Raw genomic sequence first — 22617 nt, 5'->3', positions numbered from 1 at the left:
TACAAAATGTAAATATTAATAAAATAAAAAAGACCACCACCCTACTCCACTATTTAAATCTTTTTAGTCCTACCTCAGGTCAACAACTTGAAAGGATGGGACACCACCACTTAACACACCATGTAACGCTTCTGCTGTCAAGTCTCGCACACCCAAATGCCTCTCTGCAGCTGCCACCACATCCTCAATTTTCTGCGACTTACGTTCCATCCCTGCAGTACAGTTGATAACCATTGCTATGAATGCTAAAAATCCAATCTTACTGAAACATATATCACTTGTTGGCCTATCCCTCTGTACTGGTACAGACCTACTACTCACCACTCCTCTCAGGATCCCTCCCCCTTGACCCATCTTCCTCTACTTTCTTCAATACCTTAGCATATGACAACTTCTGCACTACTCTAACCATGGAAACCTCAACCTGCCTCTCTCACAGGATATTTCTGATCCCCAGCCCCATGGGCACCCCTACAATTAACATATACCACTACTTTCCCCAATGCTAAACATTGCTTTGTCTCATGCCCTTCTGCACACTTCTCACACCTAGGAACCTCCCTCCTACACACTGCTGCCACATGCCCATAAGCTTGACACCTGTAACAACGTAATGTATTCAGCACAAAAGCTTGTACAGGATAAGTTATATATACTAACATAACCTTGTCGGGAAAAGACAACATCAAAACTCAAAAGAACAGACAATGACTCTTCTGTTTCACCACTCATGCCACCCTGTTTCCGTTGTACCAAACGACGAGCATCAAACACTGGGAAACGTCCCCTTCAGTTGATCAACTTTTACATTTACTGCTACCCCGGTAATCACTCCTTTCAATGGCCCCCTTTTCTTGGGAGCAAAACAATTCACATTTCTTGCCCCCATTCGTTTAAAGTGGAGCGCCTTCTCCCTCTGACCAGCAGAAACACACAATTATCACAGACCACGTCTGGTTACCCTCACCGATTCCACAGCACCCAACTCTGTTTTCACCCACAATGAAACCACAAATGGATCCGCCAAAAGGGTGCACTTTTTCCCAAAACTTCACTCCTACTGTCACAGACTCATCTTTATCCTGACCCTCGGTGCAAGCCTCGGGCTCCGAGAACATCACCACACCTACCACCGCCGATACTTCGACCTCATTCACTTCCATTTCTCCTGTCTTCAGCTCACTCCGCTTACACTTTCTACCATTCTTTTAACAAACCATCTCCCTTTTCCCCGCCATTTTTAACCGACTCAAGCTCCCCCTCTTCCTCTCTTTTTCCCTCCATTCCTCCTCTGTATTCCAAGTATACATCTCCTTATGATAATACTGCACTTCCCATGACATACATCTTGTTCTTGCCTTCAAGGGACGCCATTTAGCCGTCTGTCACAAATTCCGTACAATCAGCACAAACCCCTCAGGATGTAGCGCTCAACAGTTCATCCCACTTATAAAGCAGCTGCTTCGTCTTGATGTTCTTCTTTATCAAAAGCTACCGCAACGCTTTTCCATCTCAAACAAGTGCGCTCTTCCAACTACCATCCACCATCCCTACCCGACTGCCTTCACTCCAGTTCCTGAGTGAAAGAAAACAGTCTCCCCCATTTCAAATGCCCTTCATATGGCCAGCCTATGAATGACAATTTGTGTTATAGAATGGAATATTTCAGTTGTAACAAATTCATACATAATTTTTAAAATTCAATCAAAATGTTTCTCTTTTAGGGGCAATTACTTAGGCACTGTAAATCTGCAACAACAATATGATCGCATACCACAACCAAACCGCAATGACACACCACACACAGCCATTCACATCAAATTCTCTCAATACAATACCGACATAACTAGGATTCGGGTCTATAAAATGGCATAAAAAAATGTAATGTCCATAAAAAAAGGACCAGTAAGACAGATGGCCCCATGATTGCTTTTTTATTAGTATCCTTCCTTATCCAGATTGTTATTCATACTGATGACCATCTCTCTGAGAGGTGATGCAACAGTAGTAGTAGGCCTATGTCCTTTCTTTGGCTGAGAGACCTCTTACCTTCAGTTTATCACCCAGTCCCCAGGGTGACAAAGTACTCTCTCAGAGGTTACATGCCAGCACATGGCTCTTGTCAGCACCTAGAGAGTAACAATGCCCTCTGTTCTGTATGAGCTTGTTTACATTGTCACTCCTTGCAATCTCACCTGGCATACAACTAGTTGTATTATTATGGGTAATTTATAATCCAGTGACACAGCACGTGGCCTATTACAATGCATTTAAATTAAAACTATAAAACCAAGGTTAGTACCAAAATAGATGCCAAATTATATAGGTAGACTAGACTATATTCTTGCATGACCTCTCTCTGGAAGTCAAACCAACACCTAGATCAGAATGAGCAGTCAATGTAACAAGGTTGGAAGATGAACAGATTACCATTTGTTCTGGAAACACCACACACGAAGCTGAGGTTGAACAAGGTTGATAAGTGGACCCCTTAAATACAGTGCTGCATTAATTCCTCTCAAGATTCCTTTTAAAAAGACATCCTACAAAACAATCAATTGGAACTTTCTAAAAATATTGAGGATGCTTATATATATATATATATATATACACATAAATACATTTTTTTTAAAATGATTAAGGACAACCACCAAATAAAAATACTCCACTTTAGAAAATCTCAAACTGTGCCGTTTTATTTATATTCACAATTTTTTTACATTTCAGATGATATACATTTAAAACATCTATATTTAATAAAACAAGTGAGGCAGACCCACATGATTCAAATCATATTTCTAGACAAATGTTGTCGAACCATGGTTTAAACAAAAAGGAGAAAAAAAAACAGGAATACATTTAGCAAGAATGTTGCCATAGAGATTTTGTAATGAGTTTAAGGATGAAAAGAAAAACAAATACACTCCAGAAGTATAAGTAGATCCCTTTCTAGCCACGGATTAATATAGGCAAAAAAATAAAATCAGTATACAAACAAAATTAATTTTGGCCTTTCCTAAAATGTCCTAGGGTTGTTCCACGAAGAGTGCTTTTTGCATCCCTCTGATATTAAGTAGAAGTTGTGCACCAATATTGACTTTGAAAAGCATGTTATATTAAAAGGAAGTGCCTTTTAATATAGACAACATGGAGAATTCAATAAATTAGATTTTATATAGAATAAATACTTGCTAAAGTGCCAAAGTCCTCTAGGAAGATTTTACCCCACTTAACCCTAAAATGTCTTTACATTTCCACCATCATTGTAAAGCCCTAGTTTTGTTTCTTTGAAACTATTCCTTTCAACAACAAAAAATTCTAAAGAAACATTGAACATCTAATAGTCAAAAATCGGAAAACCGAGTGGGTGGAGCATAACACGTCAACTCTGTTACCCATAGATACAGGCTAGAAGTGTTAAGCATTTTTGCGAAGCTTGCATTCAATAACCACTCCCTGTTGCACACAACAAACTTCTATTCCCTATGTCACAAGGGGATTTATGGATGATTTAAGATGAAATCGCCAACCCAGTTACGGTCTGACCAACCCTGTTACTTTATTTGGTACTTATAGTATTTTTTCCCCCCTCTTGAGATGGGAAAACGTTGAAAATGAATGTGCTCTTCATGACAGAATGTTTAAGTTAGGTGAAATCAAGAAACACTTCTCAAAAAGGCACCAAATTGGTGGAACAACCCCCTAACTCAGCACCAATATACATGTGGACAGGCTTATCCAATGTATATTTACACTTGAGGAAACTTTAAGAAATACAGAAGTCTTCAAAATCTAAAATCATGTGTTCTCCGACACTACTAATTCTGTGCGTACGTTGAAGTTGAATTAAGTGCAACATTTTTCCACTTTGTCTTTGATTGAAATGTAAGGTATGTGCATAACCAGGGTGAAATGGGTATGTGCCAGATTCATCCCCTTTAATCTACCAAATGCAGATAAAAATAACCTTTGTAGCAAATGGCACGTCATTTCACCTGATAACTTGCCAAAAACAAACTCAATGATTACAAAATGCTGACATCATTATAAAATCAGCTGGCAAAAATAGAAGTGTTTCTCATTTTGGGCTTCATTAAGGAAATGTTGTACCTTCCCTTAGTTCTGCTCCCTTGTTGAGTTCCACTGAAAGCAGGATGGTGCAAAAGGAAAAGCATCGGTTTGTGTGTTCCTCAACATGGGCATGGAATGGAAGGAGGGTTCATGGCATGCGAGGTGCAAATACAGAAAGCCAAAACCAGTGGGTAAACCAGGCTTTCACATGTTATTTAGTTCCATTAGAGTCTGATCCAGCATCTGGTGCATATCGAGGTTCTCTTCTTTAGCATGTGCCAGTTTCTCTGTTAAACACCAAATAAAACAAAAATATTAAAATCCAAGCAAGCGCCCCACAACATGCAAAAGCACACCACAACATGCAACAGCAGGCTAAGGACCATCAATATTCGAGATGACTTCGGTTATGAATTAAAATGTACTGTTAGTCAGAACTACATAATTAGCCATCAAAAGCAAAACGCTTTCAGTTAGAGAAAAGAAACAATGCTGTAAGTATGCTGTGGCAGTAACCATACAGGCAGTACACAACTCTTATAGCATTGCCTTCACCATGCTTAAACTGGGGAAATGAACAATAGTGGTGCGTATAGTATACTATATTTAATGGTATATAAAGGCACATTACAGTACCTAGTAAGAGTATAGAGTAAGTATATAGATGAACCCATTACATTGTGGATAGCTTGTTACGCCAGCAGTAACATCTCCAGCATTATGGGCATCATACAAACACAATACAAGCATGTATATTTCTTACACAGCATTAAACTGTCAATACTGTACATAAGCTCATGGATGAAACATTCACACCATTTAGTCCTCATTCAAGGCCACTCTTAGTTCATTAGAAAGAAGGCGGTTTTTGTCAAGTTGCTGGTAGAGGTGATCTTTGCAGTCAGAAAGCAGGTAGGAAAGCGAGAGAAAGAAAGCAGGAAATCAGTGCAGTAACAGACTAGAGAGCTCAAGAGAAAGCTTCATGTGGGATCACTTCACACCTGATACCTTACCTTGTTTGAAAATGGCATAGATACATACATTCACAGTCTACTCTCCACAGAACAGTGGAGCAGTAACTGCAGAAGGAGATGGGTGGAATGCCTCTGAACTTTGTGAATGGAGATATGAACAACATTTCTCTGGGGTGGATAATTGAGCAAACGAGTAACAAATTGCCAGTGGGTTCTACTCAATGTCTGAATATACCTTCCAGCACCAGAAGGCATGTACAGATCCTGCTTAAAGTCTTATAGGTTCAACTAAGGCAGTATAAAAGCTGCCAAATTCCAGCCCTGTATGGAGGATCACTACCTGATGTCATAGATGCCCGGGATATTCCACACTCCCATTACACACCACACAGTTCTACATTAAACACTGACTGTGGGAGAACAGATATCATTGAGTGGCCTGGACATGAATGAATGAAGTGCTTGGAACACATAAAATGGCTAACAATTTGTCTTAATAAATACTGCTAGTTGGGTGCAATTAACTCAGTGCTAGTGCCTGTGATGCTCGCTTTTAATTGAAAACAATGATTCGGAAAGTGCATATCTATTAATTTATTTCAACAATAAAATGATATTGCAAATTGCAGACTTCATGTCATCAACATCTCAATAGTCAATCTTACGACACTTTCCAACTCACTTTCAACACGCAAAGGCAGACAATCCTACATACTGTGCTTCTCTTCACGTCTACTACTTTTCCCTACTCTGTTCAATAGCAATCCAACTTCAACATGTGCCACCTCCCTATCAAAACATTACATTAACTATACTGTATTGAGCCAAATGACATTCGCCTTAGAAGCTACATTTGTTTTAACAGCAGTATGTGTAATGCCATGATGCTCCTAAAAACATACCTTCATTAAGGCTGTAAGATAATCACTACTCCCTTAAGTATATAGCTATTAAATGAGGGAAAGTTGAATAAGAGCTACAAGTGTGTAGTAGGCCTACTTGCAACAAATGTTCACTGGACAGTGCACATTACATATCTCGCCTCTCAAAGTGAATTAAAATGTTGATCAACACCAATGGACATTAAAAACTTTCAACTGAACTTGTAAGAATGTCTGCACCATAACATTTGTTTATGGGTTCCTGAGACATAAAAAAACAATGACAACATTATTAACATCAGGGCTCCCTAGTTTTATTATTAGAGCCGCTTGAAAATAAATAGAAATGAAAATAGAATTTAGAAGGAACAGAAAAGGATAGAATAAGGAGATAAAGCTTACATAGAAGGAAGGAGGTTTATTTGTATACAACACAAAGATTCAGAGGTTCTATACAAGAGATGGGATACAACACTGACAGGATGAGAACATGGGGAGTAAAGGAAAGCATGGACAGAAGGGTTGGGAAATGGAAGAAAGGCCGGGAGAGAGCAGAGCGAGGCTGCTCAGCTGGCGGGAGGCGTCTTTGATGAGGTGTAAACAATTTATCTGTGCGGAAGAGAAGAGGTACAGTGAGGTACTGCTATAGGGGGTTTGTTGGAAGACAGACACGCAGCGCTACTGGCACCACAGCACAAAGGACAGGCTAGAGCCACAATGCCCCACTGGGAGGTATTGCCAGGGAAGGATACAGACAGTGTATCACCTCAAACACAAAACAAAGGTTGGACTAAACCTCTGACCACATGAAGACCTTTCCAAGGAGTCATGAGGAGCATCAGGTGACCAAACATCTGTCATACATGGTGCTCCGCCTCCAGCTTTGACACATCTGATATCTTCTCAGATGCCAAAGGGTCACAGCATAAAACCCAACAAAAAGACAACTTCCAAAGGCAACCAGATTGTAGATGGTGACAGTTCCCCCTCAACTGTGGTTATGAACAAAAAGTTATTTCAAGGGGGACGCATGGGGCCTTTCTTCCATACAGAAGTAGACCTTGTTAGTAGTAAAAACAAGTGAGCTACACTTGAAAAGGTACAGAACCCAAAAGCACACGGACTACATGGAGAAACTCAGTTTAAAGACCCAGAAGAAGGCTCACATTGAAATATTGCATTTCAATAGACGCCTCACATGCATTAAGGGTTGACAAAATATTATTAATATTTTGAAATTAAGACATTCATTTGTTGGTCGAACAATGTACATTTAAAATACTATCACAAAATGAATTACGATTACTTCTTTATGTAAAAAGTAATACAATATGGTAGTTATTAAAATGTAAGCCCAAATAGGTAAACAAAGAACCTCCATGCTGTATTCTGTTCATACAAAACAAGTCTAGGTTCAAGTACTCAACTGCACTGCTAAAATGGTAACTGACTTTAATGGAGAGAATGTCCACAACCAAAAACAAGTCTAAGTGTGAGAACGGAAACCATAGAGTGAGCGTAAACAATTCCCACACAGTTAGCTAGTACTTACAATATACAACCCCTTTTAACTAGGACCTTTAGACTACCTAGTGTATAGAAATAATTTGCTGCTTTCTAACAGTAACATGAACCACTTTATCGTGTACGAACAGAAACAGCAGATGGATGGAGAATTTCAGAGAGACAGAAGATTGTGATGGCTGGACAATGGGGGTGGGAGGTGCAAGGAGGTGACGACAGAGGCACAAGCAGGCAGCGCAGATGAAGAATTACATAGAAGTCATGTCGTTGAGGGCGTTGTCCAGCTCCTCGCTGATGGCCTTGTACTTCAGTTTCTGGGCATACAACTCATCTATTGGGACGTGGGCCAAGTGCACAGACAGGGAGGAGGAGGGGGCAGAGGTGGAGGGGTGTGTGGGAAGGGGGTGAAGGGCGTCCGGGCCATCAGCAAGACCCCAGAGGGAGGTGGGTGAGACAGCCCAGGGAGAGTGACAGAGTGGAAAAGGAAGAAAAAAAAAGTTATACCAGAAGAGGATAGAACAGAAATGTGATTGAGGCCACGACAAATTCCTCAGCATCATCAAGAAATAGTGAACAGAGTCCTGAACATCTCATGTCAGAGATATCATGATCATATGGCTGCTTCTTCAGCCCTTCTAAATACCATGAGAGCCTCATGATACATTCTTTAACCTACAGATGGAGGAGTTGCTGTAACAAGCAGTTGTAGGGCAGCATATCCCTTACTGTGACTAATAGCTCATTCTCATTAAGCAGATGCAACTTAATTGTTGCAGATCAACCGGAAAAAACAACCCAACCTATGAACAAACGTAAATATAGAGTGAATAGGACGACCTGTCAAATGTCCAACTACCAAAGTCATTTCCATTCAGATGTGACCCAAAAGTACACCGACTCAACCAGGGGCACGTGTTGCTCAGAATATAAATATGTAAATAATGGAAATTGTGAGAGGTAGCAAAGACCAGCACAGATTAGAGTATACTGATGAGGTGTAGCATAGAAGGGAAGAGGGTTTCCTCTTGTTCATGACATTATGAAAGAAGCATAGACAGTTACCGAATAGCCATGAATGAGACTCACTGACACTAAGATGTAGACCTACTCCAAACAGATCAAAGTACAGTTTTGAAATTAACTGCAAAAAAGTCATACCTTCCAAGTCGTCGATGGTCTTCTCAAGTTTGGCTACTGATCTTTCAGCGAACTCAGCACGAGTCTCAGCCTGTGGTAGAGAGAGACGGGTTCTTAAGAATCAGTCTGTAAATGTCACAGTTAGTGATACTGTAGGCCGACAGTACCCACAGCACTGGAATAGCCTGGCCTCTGGCCAAAGTCCCCAGATAAAGGGGGTTGTGAAACTTGCCTCCTTCAGCTTGTCGGTGAGGACCTTGATCTCCTCCTCGTACTTGTCCTCCTTCTGTGAGTACTGTGGACCAAAAGAAGCAGAAACAGGAGTCATGCATCTACCCAACTGTAACATCTGCACCAGTCTACAGAGACAGACAGAGCCTAAAAACACTCCCACTTTATCTTTTATATGAAACAAAGACCTAATGACTTACCAAACAGTTCTAAAAAAAACATGAGCAACAAGGCTTAGATGCAATAGGTTTATCTTCAATTAACAGAACAAATAGTGAAAGGTATTTGCCTGACATCTTTAAGTACAACGTTTGACTAATCTTATCCCTCTCCAATTTCATAAGCCAGATACTGTATCCAATGACCCAAGTGCTGCTGTAAATGGTTCTCCAGGTTCCTTCCATTCATTCTCCTGTATGGCTCTGGGGGGGATCTGGGGTTTGGAAAGCATGCCTGGGTCTGAACACAGCGGCAGACTACCTACCTTCTCAGCCTGGGCCTCCAGTGACTTCAGGTTGTTGGTCACAGTTTTCAACTCTTCCTCAAGCTCAGAGCATTTGCTGTTGTTTTAGAGGGGAGAAGGTGCGGAGGAAGTGGAGGAGGGTCCAGAGGAAATTGTGCCGAAATGGAGGAGGGGTGTATTGAGACACCGATGACAAATGGAAGCAGGATGGACAGAGGGAGAGTAGGAGGGGGGAGAAGAAACAAAACAAAATAAATACGAACTAGGGGAATTACAGGAAGGAGACCAAAGTGCCTTAACACAGCAGGAATGCAACAATAATAACAAAGGTGGAGACTACAAAGACACTTTTGTAAATGCCTTTTAGCTTGCAGATTGGTCAAATTAGGAATGCTAATACGGCATGTGAAAGATGTTATTCTTGCACAGTTCCTACCAGGTTAGAGGTGTAAAAGGCTCTAGTTCTAGGATATCCCGAGCATAAGCCCACACATAGGAAAAGAGAGCAAAGCAGAGCAAGGTGCTAGCAGGAAAGAGGCTTCATTCAGCAGAGTGAATGAACGTGACAAGAGGAAGTCGTACATAAAAGTCTGTAAAGATAGACCTGACAGAATACTTTGTTAGTCTGCAGTACCTTTGCCTCGGAAGCTGTGAGTGATTTTAAGCTTTGTTCCAAAACTCTTAGCTCGTCCTCCGCTCTTCGAATCCGTCTGTTAGTGGATGTTGTGAACAAAAGGCCATTCAAAACATGAAACACATGCAAATTAATAGTACATGCAACAACGAAAGTGAGCAACACGTCCAAAATAAAAAGTTAACTTTTAACTTTGAGCCAGGCGTGGCGTTAAATAACCTCATCCATGCATGTTAATAAAGTGCAGCGTTACTCCTCGGTGACAGTGGAAAAAAATCTTACCCTTCTGAAAGCTCAGCGCGCTCCTCTGTACGTTCCAGATCACTCTCAATGATGACCAGCTTACGGGCAACCTTTAGGTACAGAACACCAAGGAGTTACACACTATACACAAAATGGCTGTATATATATATATATATATCTATCTATCTATCTCACACACCCAATACAGGATATCTATCTATATATCTATATATCTATATATCTATATCACACATATATATATATATATATATATATATATATATATATATATATATATATATATATATATATATATATACCCAATATCTGTGGTCATACACCCTATACGAATTAGGGTATGTCAGGGTGGACTTAATCATAGTGTATGCCATTATGTTATTGTGTGGTGTAGGGTAGGTTCAAGGCAGGGTGTGTGGGGGCTGGGATGTAGAGACAGCTGGACAGCAGCCAACAGCTGCAGCAGCTGAGAGACTCACCTCCTCGTATTTGCGGTCGGCCTCCTCAGCGATGTGCTTGGCCTCCTTCAGCTGGATATCCTGCAGCTCCATCTTCTCCTCATCCTTGGAGGCCCTGTTCTCAATGACCTTCATGCCTCTGTGGGGAGGAAGGGGAGAGACAGGCAGCAGATGTTAGGCTAGGAAGAGTCCCATTCCCAGGCTCACAGAAGCACTGCGCTGTAACTCAATGACTCAAATCAATATCTCCAGCCCAGAGTAAACATGGGTGGGCAGGTACCACTGCAGACACACTGCAAGCAACTCTCTGGGAGTGCCGTGTCCGCCCAACGCACAGCCACACTGGCTGGCTGGCAAACTTTAATATGGCCTTTCAAAGTCAAGGCCTGGGCCTGAGAGCTTTTTTAATGGGACTGAGGGGAAAATACTGCACCACTATATCACTGGAGATGACAGGGCAGGCCCAGACAGGGTCTGATCTACAGTCTCAGATGTTCAGGCATTGGGCTGTGCAGCATAGAGGGGTTGTTTATATACCAAACAAAGGAATGGAAACAGGCCTCATGGCCCATTTATTCAGGATTTCATAGTCACCGCTGAAACAGGTTGTGTTTGTTGGAACCGGTCAGTGGCACCGCCAGTCATGACTTTCGCTAAAGGCCCTAACAACTACAAATACAGTAAGGGGGAAAGAGAAACTCAGTCTACTCTATGGTCTAACTCCCTATCCACCATAAATATATACCTCTCAGACTCATCAGCCGCCTTCTCAGCCTCCTCCAGCTTGGTCAGGGCAGTTGCCAGACGCTCCTGAGCACGATCCAACTCCTCCTCAACTAGCTGGATACGTCTGTTAAGGGAAGCGACATCGGCCTCAGCCTAGGAGAGAAGAGAAGAACTTGCCAGAACCTGCATCGTGGGGTAAAATGCATTAAGAGAGACAAACACAGTACAAACATATCAATATAAAGAATACTGGTGAATTTTCCACCTCAGTGTCTTGTGTGTTTTATAGGTAAGAGGTCTGGGTAATGACTATTTAAAATGGTGCTTTCTCCATCTGCCAGCCTAATGACAGTGTCACCTGTTGGGGAGAGAAAAGGGCCTTCCCAGGAGGATTCCCCTGTGCTGAGCTGCACTCCACCGTTTGTAATGACAACAATGCTCCTGGCTGACACAGGCTGAATACCTGGCCTCATTATTGGACCCCAGAGGTGATATTAATGAGGACTCACGGTGCGCCAAAGTGGTTTACACTGTCAAAGGCCACACACACACACACACACCAATGAAGAGCCCCCAGTGGACCATATCTGAAGATTAGATGAAGTTCAGCATTTCATCCTCTCAAAATGTCTACTTTATTGTTATTTTACTGGTGAGTGGTGGTGACTGATCAAGTTTATCCACCTACTGTTCTAATTAGCTTACCACGGGTACCAACAACAAGTTATGGATCCGTTACACTATTTTTTTTTATAAGAGATTTTATACTGAGGAAGTGTCAAATTCAGCTACAGATATGCTTTTGTGGTAATAAAACAGAACATTTGATAGCAGAAACAATTGATATGGACAGCCACTGCTCTATTCTTTGTTGTTTCTATATGCACCAAAGTCGACTTATTTTGAATCTTTAAAAACACTTCAATCACTTTGACAGCAGCCCATTTGATTTGAATGAAACCTCCCACATACATATTGTCCCATTGCAGAAGTGGTCAGAAAGTGACTTTTGGGACTTGAATGCCAAAACATTCAAGAGATAAAAGGTGCTCAAAGTTGACCTATTTTGCATACCATGAGACATCTTTGCACCTGGTTAACCGCTCAGAGGCCTGATCACATACTAACACAAGAGTGGTGCACGGGGTCAAAGTCCATCTCATGTTGTGAATGGAGATATGGAAACTAGACAGTGAAATTAAGATAACCACTAGATGAACTGATAGTTTTTCTTCAAACCCCACCCAAAACGTTTCCTTCAAATAAACTAACATGAAGTGACCATGTTGATGATGGCAATTAACCTTCTTAGCGGCAAATGCATACAGGCTTCATTTCCTGTTTCTATAGCTCAGAGGCTGGCCCCCTGTTCTTTAGAACATGCGACAACTATTTGTCCTTACAAGGAAACCTTGTTTAAAACGACATTCTGCTATTGATGTTGTTCACAGCTCTGTCGCAACGTTCTTTTTGACGTTCTTTCCTGTTTAAATGGAAAATAGTTTCAAAGAGTTTAAACTCTGTGCTGCAATTATGTAAAAAAAAAAAAAAAAAAAAGGACAATTTACTTTAGGTTATTATGTGCACTAAAGTATGTGCATAGAAGCCTAGCATACCCAGGAGATGAATATCGGGGGTGATACAGTACCATGAAACAATCTAACATTTTAATCCAAGAACTGTTTGTGAAAACATTTACCTTTGTACATCATGGCCATCAATTAACAGAAAATATCAACGGACTATGACATCAAAAACATGGTAGTTACAGTATCATTGAAATCCATCAAAAAGGCCTGAAGTGCTCTACCACCACAGCTAAACACTATTTACACTTGAGGCAATCATCAAATTCGCCTCGAGCTCGTAATCGGTCCGAGTTGGCGAATCGAAAACACTGAGCATGATAAATGTAGGTTGTTAGCTAACACAGTGGGATGTCAGAGAAATTCCGCTATGTCAGTGCTGACTGCATCACCATGCATTTAAAAAAATCTGTGCTACTCACTCGGATATTAAACATCTCAAAAGCAATATATCATTGTTGCAATGGACAACACAAATTTTGGAGAAATGTTTTTTTGCTGTTATTTTATGACATGCTTACGGATTCTCTGGTTTTCCTCTCAAAGCCCAATTCTCTCTGTAGTCTTTCAGCTCTCTCTTCAGCACCGTCTGCCTGCTGTTGCAGGGTTTTTATTTTCCGTTTAACGGCCTCCAGTGATGTTATACCGGTCATTATTTCAACTTGCTAAGAAAACTACGTTAAACGGAGCGCAACAACGCCCTGGAATGTACCTGCAGGGAGGCTGCCCGTCTGTGAGGAACGCACACAGCAATAACTGAACGTTACACCGGAAGTAACCATGCTTTCATAACCAAGTTCAAGGCACAACAAACGAAAATATATTGGAAGTGCACTAGAAATACATTTAGTTGTTTTCGTAATATTATAATGGTTAACCAACATTTGGTCATAATAAAAAGTGCATCTGTGGTAGACGTACTGTAATGATAATGGCACGCCCAGTTATTACAAGCGTTGACCAAGGTACCTTGCACTGGTGAATAGCACCATCTGCTGGTATTATCTAGACAGTACACATGGGATTGAAAAACTCTCCAGACTATAATTCTTAAAGAGCACCAAGAGGAGGCCTTCTATGCATTTCTAGAATCTTACTCAAGGAGTTCAACAAATGAGTTTTGAAAACGTAGGACAAGTGAATGCCTACCAAGAATTTATACATTTTTACCAGTTTAACTCGTTCATATCAGTGCATATTATTTTTATTTATTTAACCTTTATTTAACTAGGCAAATCAGTTAACAAATTCTTATTTACAATGACGGCCTAAAGGAAAGGAGATGAGCATAGGGCGTCCATGTAGTCTATTGAGATGTTGGCTACCCTACAGACACTTTCAATACATGAAAATCAATTGTCAACTGAATGTCACATCTAATTTGATAACTTCATTATTGAGGGGGGATTAACTTGCCTTGTTAATGTTTTTTCTTTGTTCATATTTATTTAGCCTGGGATCATCATGCCATAACGTGATAAACCTAGGTATTTTATACATATCATTTTTTTCAGCCCCTGGATGCAGCTCCTGGTGTCACGCATGAATCGACATACACACGTTGCTGATAGTTTTCCTTTTATGGAGCATTTCCCTAATTTCAAGTTCTTCTCTGTATGAAGCCAAATTACACCGCAGGGAAGCCAAATTACACTCTAGGGTATGAGTTTAACTAAATGTTCCTCAAAACAACAAACAAAATACATTAATAATAAGATACAAGAATAATCTTGCAAAAATACGATAAGTCTAAAAGTGGATATAATTAGTAAATAGCTCATTATTAGAAAATACTTCAGGTTGATGGTAGAATAGTTAGAAAATCTAATTTAAGGGAAACGAATTTAATATAGACCTAGTCTGTTCTGTTGCAAGAAACAGGCACAGCCCAAAAAAGTAAGCTCTAACTTGACCGATGACCAAATAAAGCAGTGGGCTATATTTATCCGTGTGGTGCACACGCACTCCGCTTGGAGACTGCACGTTCAACACATTCAGTTTCCACTCATAAATGTCCCCACTTTAAGGAGCTGTGGAGAGAAATCTGATTTACTGTCTTAAATTGACTTTGGGGTCTCATATGTAGGCTATCTATGTGGAGAGATTCAAATACCAGAACACTGAAACACTTTTGTTCTTTATATTGATATGATTTAGGTGACTTGTGATCTTTGACAACAGACAAACAACCACAAACAAAATATATAAAATGACAGTTCAACAAAATCTGGCATGACATCATGATTGTTTGTGATTTAAATATTATTCCTTTATCATAATAAGCTACATTCCAACTGGCCCATAGACATATTGGGCTCGACAGGTGAGTCACACCTAAACAGTATTCTACCTACATTTGGTAATCTGAGAAACGACTTTAGACCGAGTGATGAGACCGAATAAAGGCCTCTCACATAACACTGTCATTTTACACATTTTACAGATGTGGGAAGCAGTGTGCAGGAATGGTGATTTTGTGCCCTTTACTTACGTCCGTGGCTGTCTTCTCAGCCACCTCAAGTTTCTCCTGTGCATCCTTAAGAGACTCAGAGTACTTGTCCAACTCATCCTCTGTTCCCTTCAGCTTCTTCTGCAGAGCTACCAAGTCATCCTCGAGCTGAGGTTTGTTTAAGTGTGGACAGTTTCACAGGGGTGATCAGCGGGAAACAGAGGGCGTGAGCGCGCACAGAGCGCAAGAACGCAGACAGACAGAGAAAGGGAGAGAGAGGAGAGAAGTTAGGGAAAATCATGCGAGCCACACAAAATACCTTGGTGGCCACCTCCTCGGCGTTCAGCAACTTTTCCTCGGCGGCTTGGAACTCATCAAGCACTTTATCACGTTCATCTTCGGTGATCCGTAATTTCTTTTCCAACTCACTTATTTCATCCTCTAACTACACATGCATAAATAACAACATTTTATTTATTTGAATAGAACATCAAAGTGAATATACTATTGCATTTATGCTGAAAGAAGCATATGTTTTTCAATAGCCTATCTATATTCCCCACAGTAATTATTCTATATTTCCTACTTATAATTAACCGACAGCAATTTTCCTATACACATATTTTCCTACTTATAATTAGGCTACATTAATACAACTTCACCCACCCATCAATCAGTGACATGGACGTAATTAGTAAACACAATTATTCCGATAATTCATACCCAGGTCACTTAATAGCCTACCCGTTGTGATATGTTATTCATAAATATCACTTAAATACTCCTTATTTCGAATGATCCGTAAAAGTGATACATCCACATTGAAGAGGTGATCGATCCATGTTTAGAGACTGCGGCGAACAGAGCCACTGGTATTCAGGTGCCTTTTCTAGAATCATTTAGATTTCCCATATATAATGCCGACCTGTTTGCTCTTGTCCTCTGCTGCCTTCTTGTCTCCCTCGGCTCCCTCAGCTCTGTCCAAGGCATTCTCCTTGTCGAGCTTGAGCATCTGCATCTTCTTCTTGATGGCATCCATGGCTGCTTATTTTTTGTTTGGCTCCACCAAATGTTTCGAAAGAGACCCGAGGAGAGAGACTGTGCGTCTGTGCTTAACTGACCGTTGCGCTGGAGTGCAAGCTCTTCTTGAATGTGCCTTGTCAAATATGTACTGTCAAGAAGGGGAGGGGACTAAATTCCTTTAGACATCCAATACTTTTTTGGAGACGGCATCTCGGGGTCCCTTCCCCTTGCCCTATCTTTCTTTATGGATCTACTCGGTGATTCGCTGCTCTCAGACATTTGACCATTGATATGACTATATATGGGATTTGATAGTTTTGTCTAGAAAGGATACAGCTTTTGTCAAAGTTGACTTTTCGTAGCAGGTTTAGGAGAACTTACGCAGCAGGTTATGAGAATTCACTTAGCAGGTTAGTATAATTGGGTTAAGGTTAGGTAAAGGGTTAGGGTTAGCTAAAATGCTCCCAAAACTACGTTTGACATCAGATTTGACAAAAGCTGTATCCCATCTAGGCATGACCGATTTGATGGGCAGGAGAGCAGCCCCTTCAAGATCTAGGTTCCTATTTCTAAGGTAGTAAATCTACTGTTTGGGAAGGACACTGTCCAGGGCAGGAGTATGCAAAATGTGCTGTTTTATAATGCTATTCTACACATTTTGTCTTGATACTAAGAGAACATGTTGCAGTTTTAAAGCCAATTTCCTGCAATTCTACACGTGTGCCAGCATGTTGGCAGTGGGCCATACTACAGTAAGTACAATATATTGAGATTATTTCCCCTCATGTCATTCTGAGATGATTTAGTATTGAATAGTGTTTAATGATTTTTTGTCCTTTTGTCTCAGGATACTGGACCATAACTGTGTCAGTGCCCAGTGCTATCCATGGAGCTGAAATTGTCCTCCTGGGAGGTGTTGTATTAGCTCAGGTCAAGTGTACAGTCAGTGAAGAGGTACTGCTGGTGAAAGACTCAGGTCAACCAGCCCCTCGAGGCATTGTTCACAATCTGAGAGGCGTAAGATAGGAAAGAGCTGCCAGATAATGTATCAAGTAGCCTCCCTGCTAACTCTTTAAGTATTAGTTGGCTGTAGCCAGACAGCCTCCATGGGATACTGAAGTGTGATAGTATTTCAACAGCCCTCTGCTCCCTTTGACAATCTACAGTAGCTATATACTGTAGTTCTAATCAGGGGTGCAACTTTGGTTTTAGGTTGGGGGGACATAACATAATTTAAATTATAATTTTTTTATCCAGTCTGATAAACACTCCAAACAGCCTACCCAATCACTCGGAGCCGTCCGCATGGTCCTAAAGCCCCCCCCCCCCCCCCCCCATTTTGTATCACATTCCAATGATAAAACTGGGAGGGACAAAAATGCAATTTCAGAATGTGGGGGGGACATGTCCCCCATCCCCAGTGAAAGTTGCGCTGCTGGTTCTAATGTTAGAGAACTGTCACTGCTGTTCAGACTGTTCAAGATGGATATAAGAAGAGTAATCGTAAAACACAATCTACAGGGAACGAGTTAATTAAACTGGACCTGCATGACCATACAGTACATGACAGGTTTTTAGCAATTGTTTATGTTTGGAAATTAACCTGAAGAAATATTGATAAAACAATGGATTGATCAGTTTGACTATCTCTCATATCATCCATCGCATTGAAGGTTAACCATATCAATTGAACAGATACTAATTTGCCACAATTGACAAAAAGTAGAGGCAAGCCATTCGTGAAGCACCCGAACAGCTAAAGTTGACATTGGTAAAATTAAATGTAATTCAACTGAGTAATCCCTAATTGTTATTAGTGTGTAAATATATATCTTCTTGTAATGTAGACAGGAAGCTGAAAGAAACATAGGGTTAGACTGAGGCCTTCTTGAGTCTCTCCTTCTTATGAGGATATTTTTAGGATTGCCTTCTTCAAGCACCTGCCTTGGTCTGTAAAGTTCAACTAAGTCACTATGCCAAGTGTTCGGGCCAAACCCTATGAGATAAGCCTCTAAAATAATCCAAGTCTTCGTATGCTGTTCACTTTGAGTTTGGGCTGTTTTTATTATCACAGCAACTGACATACGTAGGTTGATTGCCATTCATGGGTGTGTTGTGTGCGCTGTGGTTGCAGTCAGATATTTACATGGAGGGAGAGAGCATGAATTTGCACGTCCCATATAATGTGGTAATGAGTCAAAATCCACTTAGCCTATTGTTTTCTGGCACATTCATATATTTTCTTTCGTGTGCAGGGTCCGACATTAAAGATGGTACACCGGGGCGAGTAAAAACATGTGTCGGGCCAGTGGATCTCGTCACTCACTGGCCCTTAGTAACTTTTCAGCGCATTTTTGCATTCCAGTTCAACTTTTGCCTGCTCTGTCACAGTCTACCATAGAGCCCCACAGTGAACGCATCATAATACTCATAAAACCTAGCGGTCAAACACGGAAATGGTTCCAATTGTTTTTTCACATGGGGGAATTTAGAACCACTTCAAACAAGGTCTGTGTTTCATATAGGCTTTCCCTGGTGTGATGTTTTGATAACGGTGTAAATGTTTCTCGGACGAGGTGAATTTTATCAATATATTCGGAATTATTTAATCTCAGATTAAAAAAGGTAATTAGCATCTAAGTAGACATCGTGCAAGACTACAAATCCCTGCAAGTTCCAGCACGCCATCTTTTCTGTCAGCTAGCTAGCATGTAGCTACCTTGATCCAAAACTAAAGATATATTGAACATTTTTATTGACTGTTCTATATTTTATCTAACAAAAATGTTTTGGTTTATTTATGCATTTGGTCTTGTGTCTTGTACAGAATACTACCCTAGTAGCAGTCAGATATTTACAATGTGCCATGAGTACTAGGCTAGTTCTTTGCCTACATGATATTAGCAACATAGGCTACCTTTATTTTAGCAGATCCTCTTCTCCTTCAGCCGATTGAGGTCTATATTCAAATCCCTATAATTCCTGCCAACTATATGAAAGAGGTGAAATCTATTTAAATTCATGGTGACAGAATTCAGGACGTCAACTAACTTGTTGACATGTTCTGTTGCAGATTCAAAGCCAGATTAACTGTTGCAGAATGTATTCATACTCATGAATGAATAAGCATATTTATTTGAAAAGAATGCACCTAGTCACCCATCAATCACAAACACCTGAACTACAACAATTTCATTGTTTTAAATACATCTAAAATACTAGACAAATATAGTTGACAATTCATACATATGCCTTTCAAACATAAAACAACAAACATCTGCCTTGAAAGTAAAGATACAACTATTTATTCATCAATGCCGCAAACCTGGGACATCGAAGAGCACCATATTAACTATTATTATCTGAAAGAGCACAGATTCTTCTGCTCTTTCATTATAGGAATTAGACCAACACAAATAACAAAATGTAAAACAAGATTTAGTGATTTTTGATGGATGAGTTACAAATGGAGAAACAACTGGATGTGTAAGGTAGGTTTAATATAAAATACTAGCACCAGCAGGATGAGAGACACACTTAACAGACTCAAAACAAGGAAGCCATGCCTAAACACAGCTATATCAACACCCTTCTTGTCCATGTTGCTGCTGTCAATTGTGAGCAGCACATTTACCACTGCATTCAGTCTGAAACCCAGAATAAGCAGGAGAAGGACAGCATTACACAGGTGAAAAAACATTACACCACAACACTTTTAAACGTGTTACTGAGTCTAGATGTTATCAAATCAGGAGAAGAATAAGTGAATAGGGAAAATTACTGACGGTAAGGTGGGTTTATAGCGATAAGATGGAGTTCCAAAGACAATGAGTGATCACAGCATTTCAACAAATTGAGCCATATACAATACAACTTAAGCATAGAGGACAGCATTTTGTTGACAACATGGTGGTTTACACTGTCTGTGTGTGAATGATGAAAATAATCTTTCCCCAGCTGTAGGTCCATTTGAGTGTGTGCGGTCACTTAGACCAGCACATCAACCAGTACTGGGACCAACAGGAAGTTAACAATCTGTGGCTTAGACTTAATGTTGACACAAATGATAACTAAACAATACGATGCCACAAACTACAACACAAATGGAAGACTGTACCACACAGGCCAGTACAATCACCTATACATGGAAACAGTGGAGATTTGAGCATGTACATTTTGGTTGGGCAACCCGACCCCAAAAATGTTTTAAATACATGCCAGCAAAGCCACAACACTGAACAATACATTAATTGCACTATAACACTGACAAACGGTGCCCTCAAACTGTTAGGGCCTACATAAAGCTGTCCCAACAGCAGAGCTTTCTTTTCAGCACCATGGAGTGAATCCTTAAAACTGATACACCTGGCTATCAGCAAAGACTTGTCTGACAGCAAAACAGTTCATTCAGCCTCATTTACTGCCTTTAAAAAAACCTAGCTGATATGGCTGACTTACAACCTGTCTGGGCTAGGGGGCAGTGTTTTCATGGCCGGATGAAAAACGTACACAATTTAAACAGGTTACTACTCTGGCCCAGAAACTAGAATATGCATATTATTAGTAGATTTGGATAGAAAACAGTTTCTAAAACTGTTTGAATGGTGTCTGTGAGTATAACATAACTCATATGGCAGGCAAACACCTGAGAAAAATTCAAGCAGGAAGTGGAAAGTCTGAGAATTGTAGTTCTTGTTTTGATTCTCTATCGAAGCTACAGTGTCTGTGGGGTGACGTTGCACTTCCTAAAGCTTCCATTGGCTGTCTAAAGCCTTCAGAAAGTGGTTTGAGCATTCTCCTGTTACTGGGCAGAGTATAGGTGCTCAGTTACTGAGTGGTCTGCCTGGCAACAAAGGGATTGGATATGTGCGGACACGCGAGCAAGCCGTTCCTTCTTTTTCTTCTTGAATGAATATGCTATTGTCCGGTTGGAATATTATCACAATTTTACGTTAAAAATACCATAAAGATTGATTTTAAACAGTGTTTGACATGCTTCTAAGTACGGTAATGGAACATTTTGACTTTTCGTCTCTCGTTCCGCACTCACGCGTTATGCCTTGCGGGTGTAGCGATATGCTTGTGTTTCTACTGTAGCTCCAACAGTGCAGTAATATGTAACAATTCACAACAATGCACACAAGCTAAAAGTTAAATAATGGAATTAAGGAATAAATAAATATTAGGATGAGCAATGTCGGAGTGGCATATACTAAATACAGTAGAATAGATTCAGTATATACAGCGAAGTGGAGGTGTGCTGGACATGGTGGACATCTTGAAGCAAGTGGGGACAGCAAACTGGGATAGGGAGAGCTTGGTCTGCTAATCAGTCCATCTCTGAAACCTCTCAAAAAGCCAGACCTAAATAGGACAGCTAGTTAGGGTAGTTACAAGTCAAGTAGTACTTGAATAGGCTACCCAACCCTCACCCAAAGACTCAAGCAAACATGATCAAGAACTCCTAGCTTCTTCATCTGAGTTAGATAGCTATAGTTAACTAGTAAGCTAGACTGTTGGTTTATAAAAGCCAAAGAAGGCTAAACTTGTTTTTATGCATTTAAATGGCTAGGCAAATCTAGCCAGGCTAATACTGATAACTAGCAAACCATGAGCTAGATAACAGGTATTGTGTAATGTAAAACTTGCCCAATTTATTTCGCTAATTTATTAATGACACAATTTAGCTAACATTAGATAGTTAATCCAGAGATTTTTACTTTTCGCTCGATTCGGCAGTCTCATCCAGATCATCATGGCCCTGGTGAGTGACGTGAAATTTGAGACAGGCATTTGGAGTTTTGTATGATAGCCACATTAGTAGCTAATTAGCATTTCATTTTTGGGGGGTAATACAAGCAAATATATTGGTAAGTCACCTTGTCAGAGAGAGATTTACACAGTTATTAAAACGTCACACCAGGGTAAGCCTAAACAAAACACAGCCCATATTTGAAGTGTTTCTAAAATCCCCTATTGCAAAAATGATTGGAACCATTTTCGTGTTTGACCGCTAGGTATTATGACTCATACTGTGGTACTCTATTGAAACTCATTGAAGACCACAAGCTTAAATGTCATGCCATTTGTAAGCTATTTGAGCAATATGATTGGCCGTTCATTCAAGCACCACCACACTCCCGTGAGTGATAACTTCTCAAACAGTACATGAGTTGATGCCTTCACACATCACACGCAA

General features: G+C 40.5%; 1 protein-coding gene across 6 annotated transcripts; it reads right to left on the bottom strand.

Moving 5' to 3' along the window:
- Nucleotides 1-2669: 2669 nt before the first annotated feature.
- Nucleotides 2670-16559, bottom strand: tpm1 (tropomyosin 1 (alpha)). 6 transcript variants are annotated; one of them, XM_045687133.2, is made up of 10 exons: nucleotides 16321-16558; nucleotides 15715-15840; nucleotides 15438-15563; nucleotides 11380-11513; nucleotides 10656-10773; nucleotides 10198-10268; nucleotides 9303-9378; nucleotides 8820-8882; nucleotides 8609-8678; nucleotides 3772-4358 (listed from the first exon to the last, which is right to left on the bottom strand). In XM_045687133.2, the coding sequence occupies exons 1-10, from the start codon at nucleotides 16432-16434 to the stop codon at nucleotides 4276-4278; spliced, it is 981 nt and encodes a 326-aa protein (XP_045543089.1). In that variant the 5' UTR covers nucleotides 16435-16558; the 3' UTR covers nucleotides 3772-4275.
- Nucleotides 16560-22617: the final 6058 nt, after the last annotated feature.

Source organism: Salmo salar, chromosome 10, assembly GCF_965601325.2.
Source record: "Salmo salar chromosome 10, fSalSal1, whole genome shotgun sequence".
In the NCBI taxonomy this organism is placed as follows: Eukaryota; Metazoa; Chordata; class Actinopteri; order Salmoniformes; family Salmonidae; genus Salmo; species Salmo salar.
This window is presented reverse-complemented; position numbering and strand designations above follow the sequence as displayed.

What these genes read in the sequence shown, in the direction of transcription:
- tpm1 (XM_045687133.2), bottom strand. Translation starts at nt 16,434, where the DNA reads ATGGATGCCATCAAGAAGAAGATGCAGATGCTCAAGCTCGACAAGGAG. An exon ending in GCGGCTGATGAGTCTGAGAG is followed by an intron (nt 10,774 to 11,379) that starts GTATATATTTAT and finishes TCCTCCCCACAG; the next exon opens with AGGCATGAAGGTCATTGAGA. An exon ending in CGCGCTGAGCTTTCAGAAGG is followed by an intron (nt 9,379 to 10,197) that starts GTAAGATTTTTT and finishes CTAAAACAACAG; the next exon opens with CAAATGCTCTGAGCTTGAGG.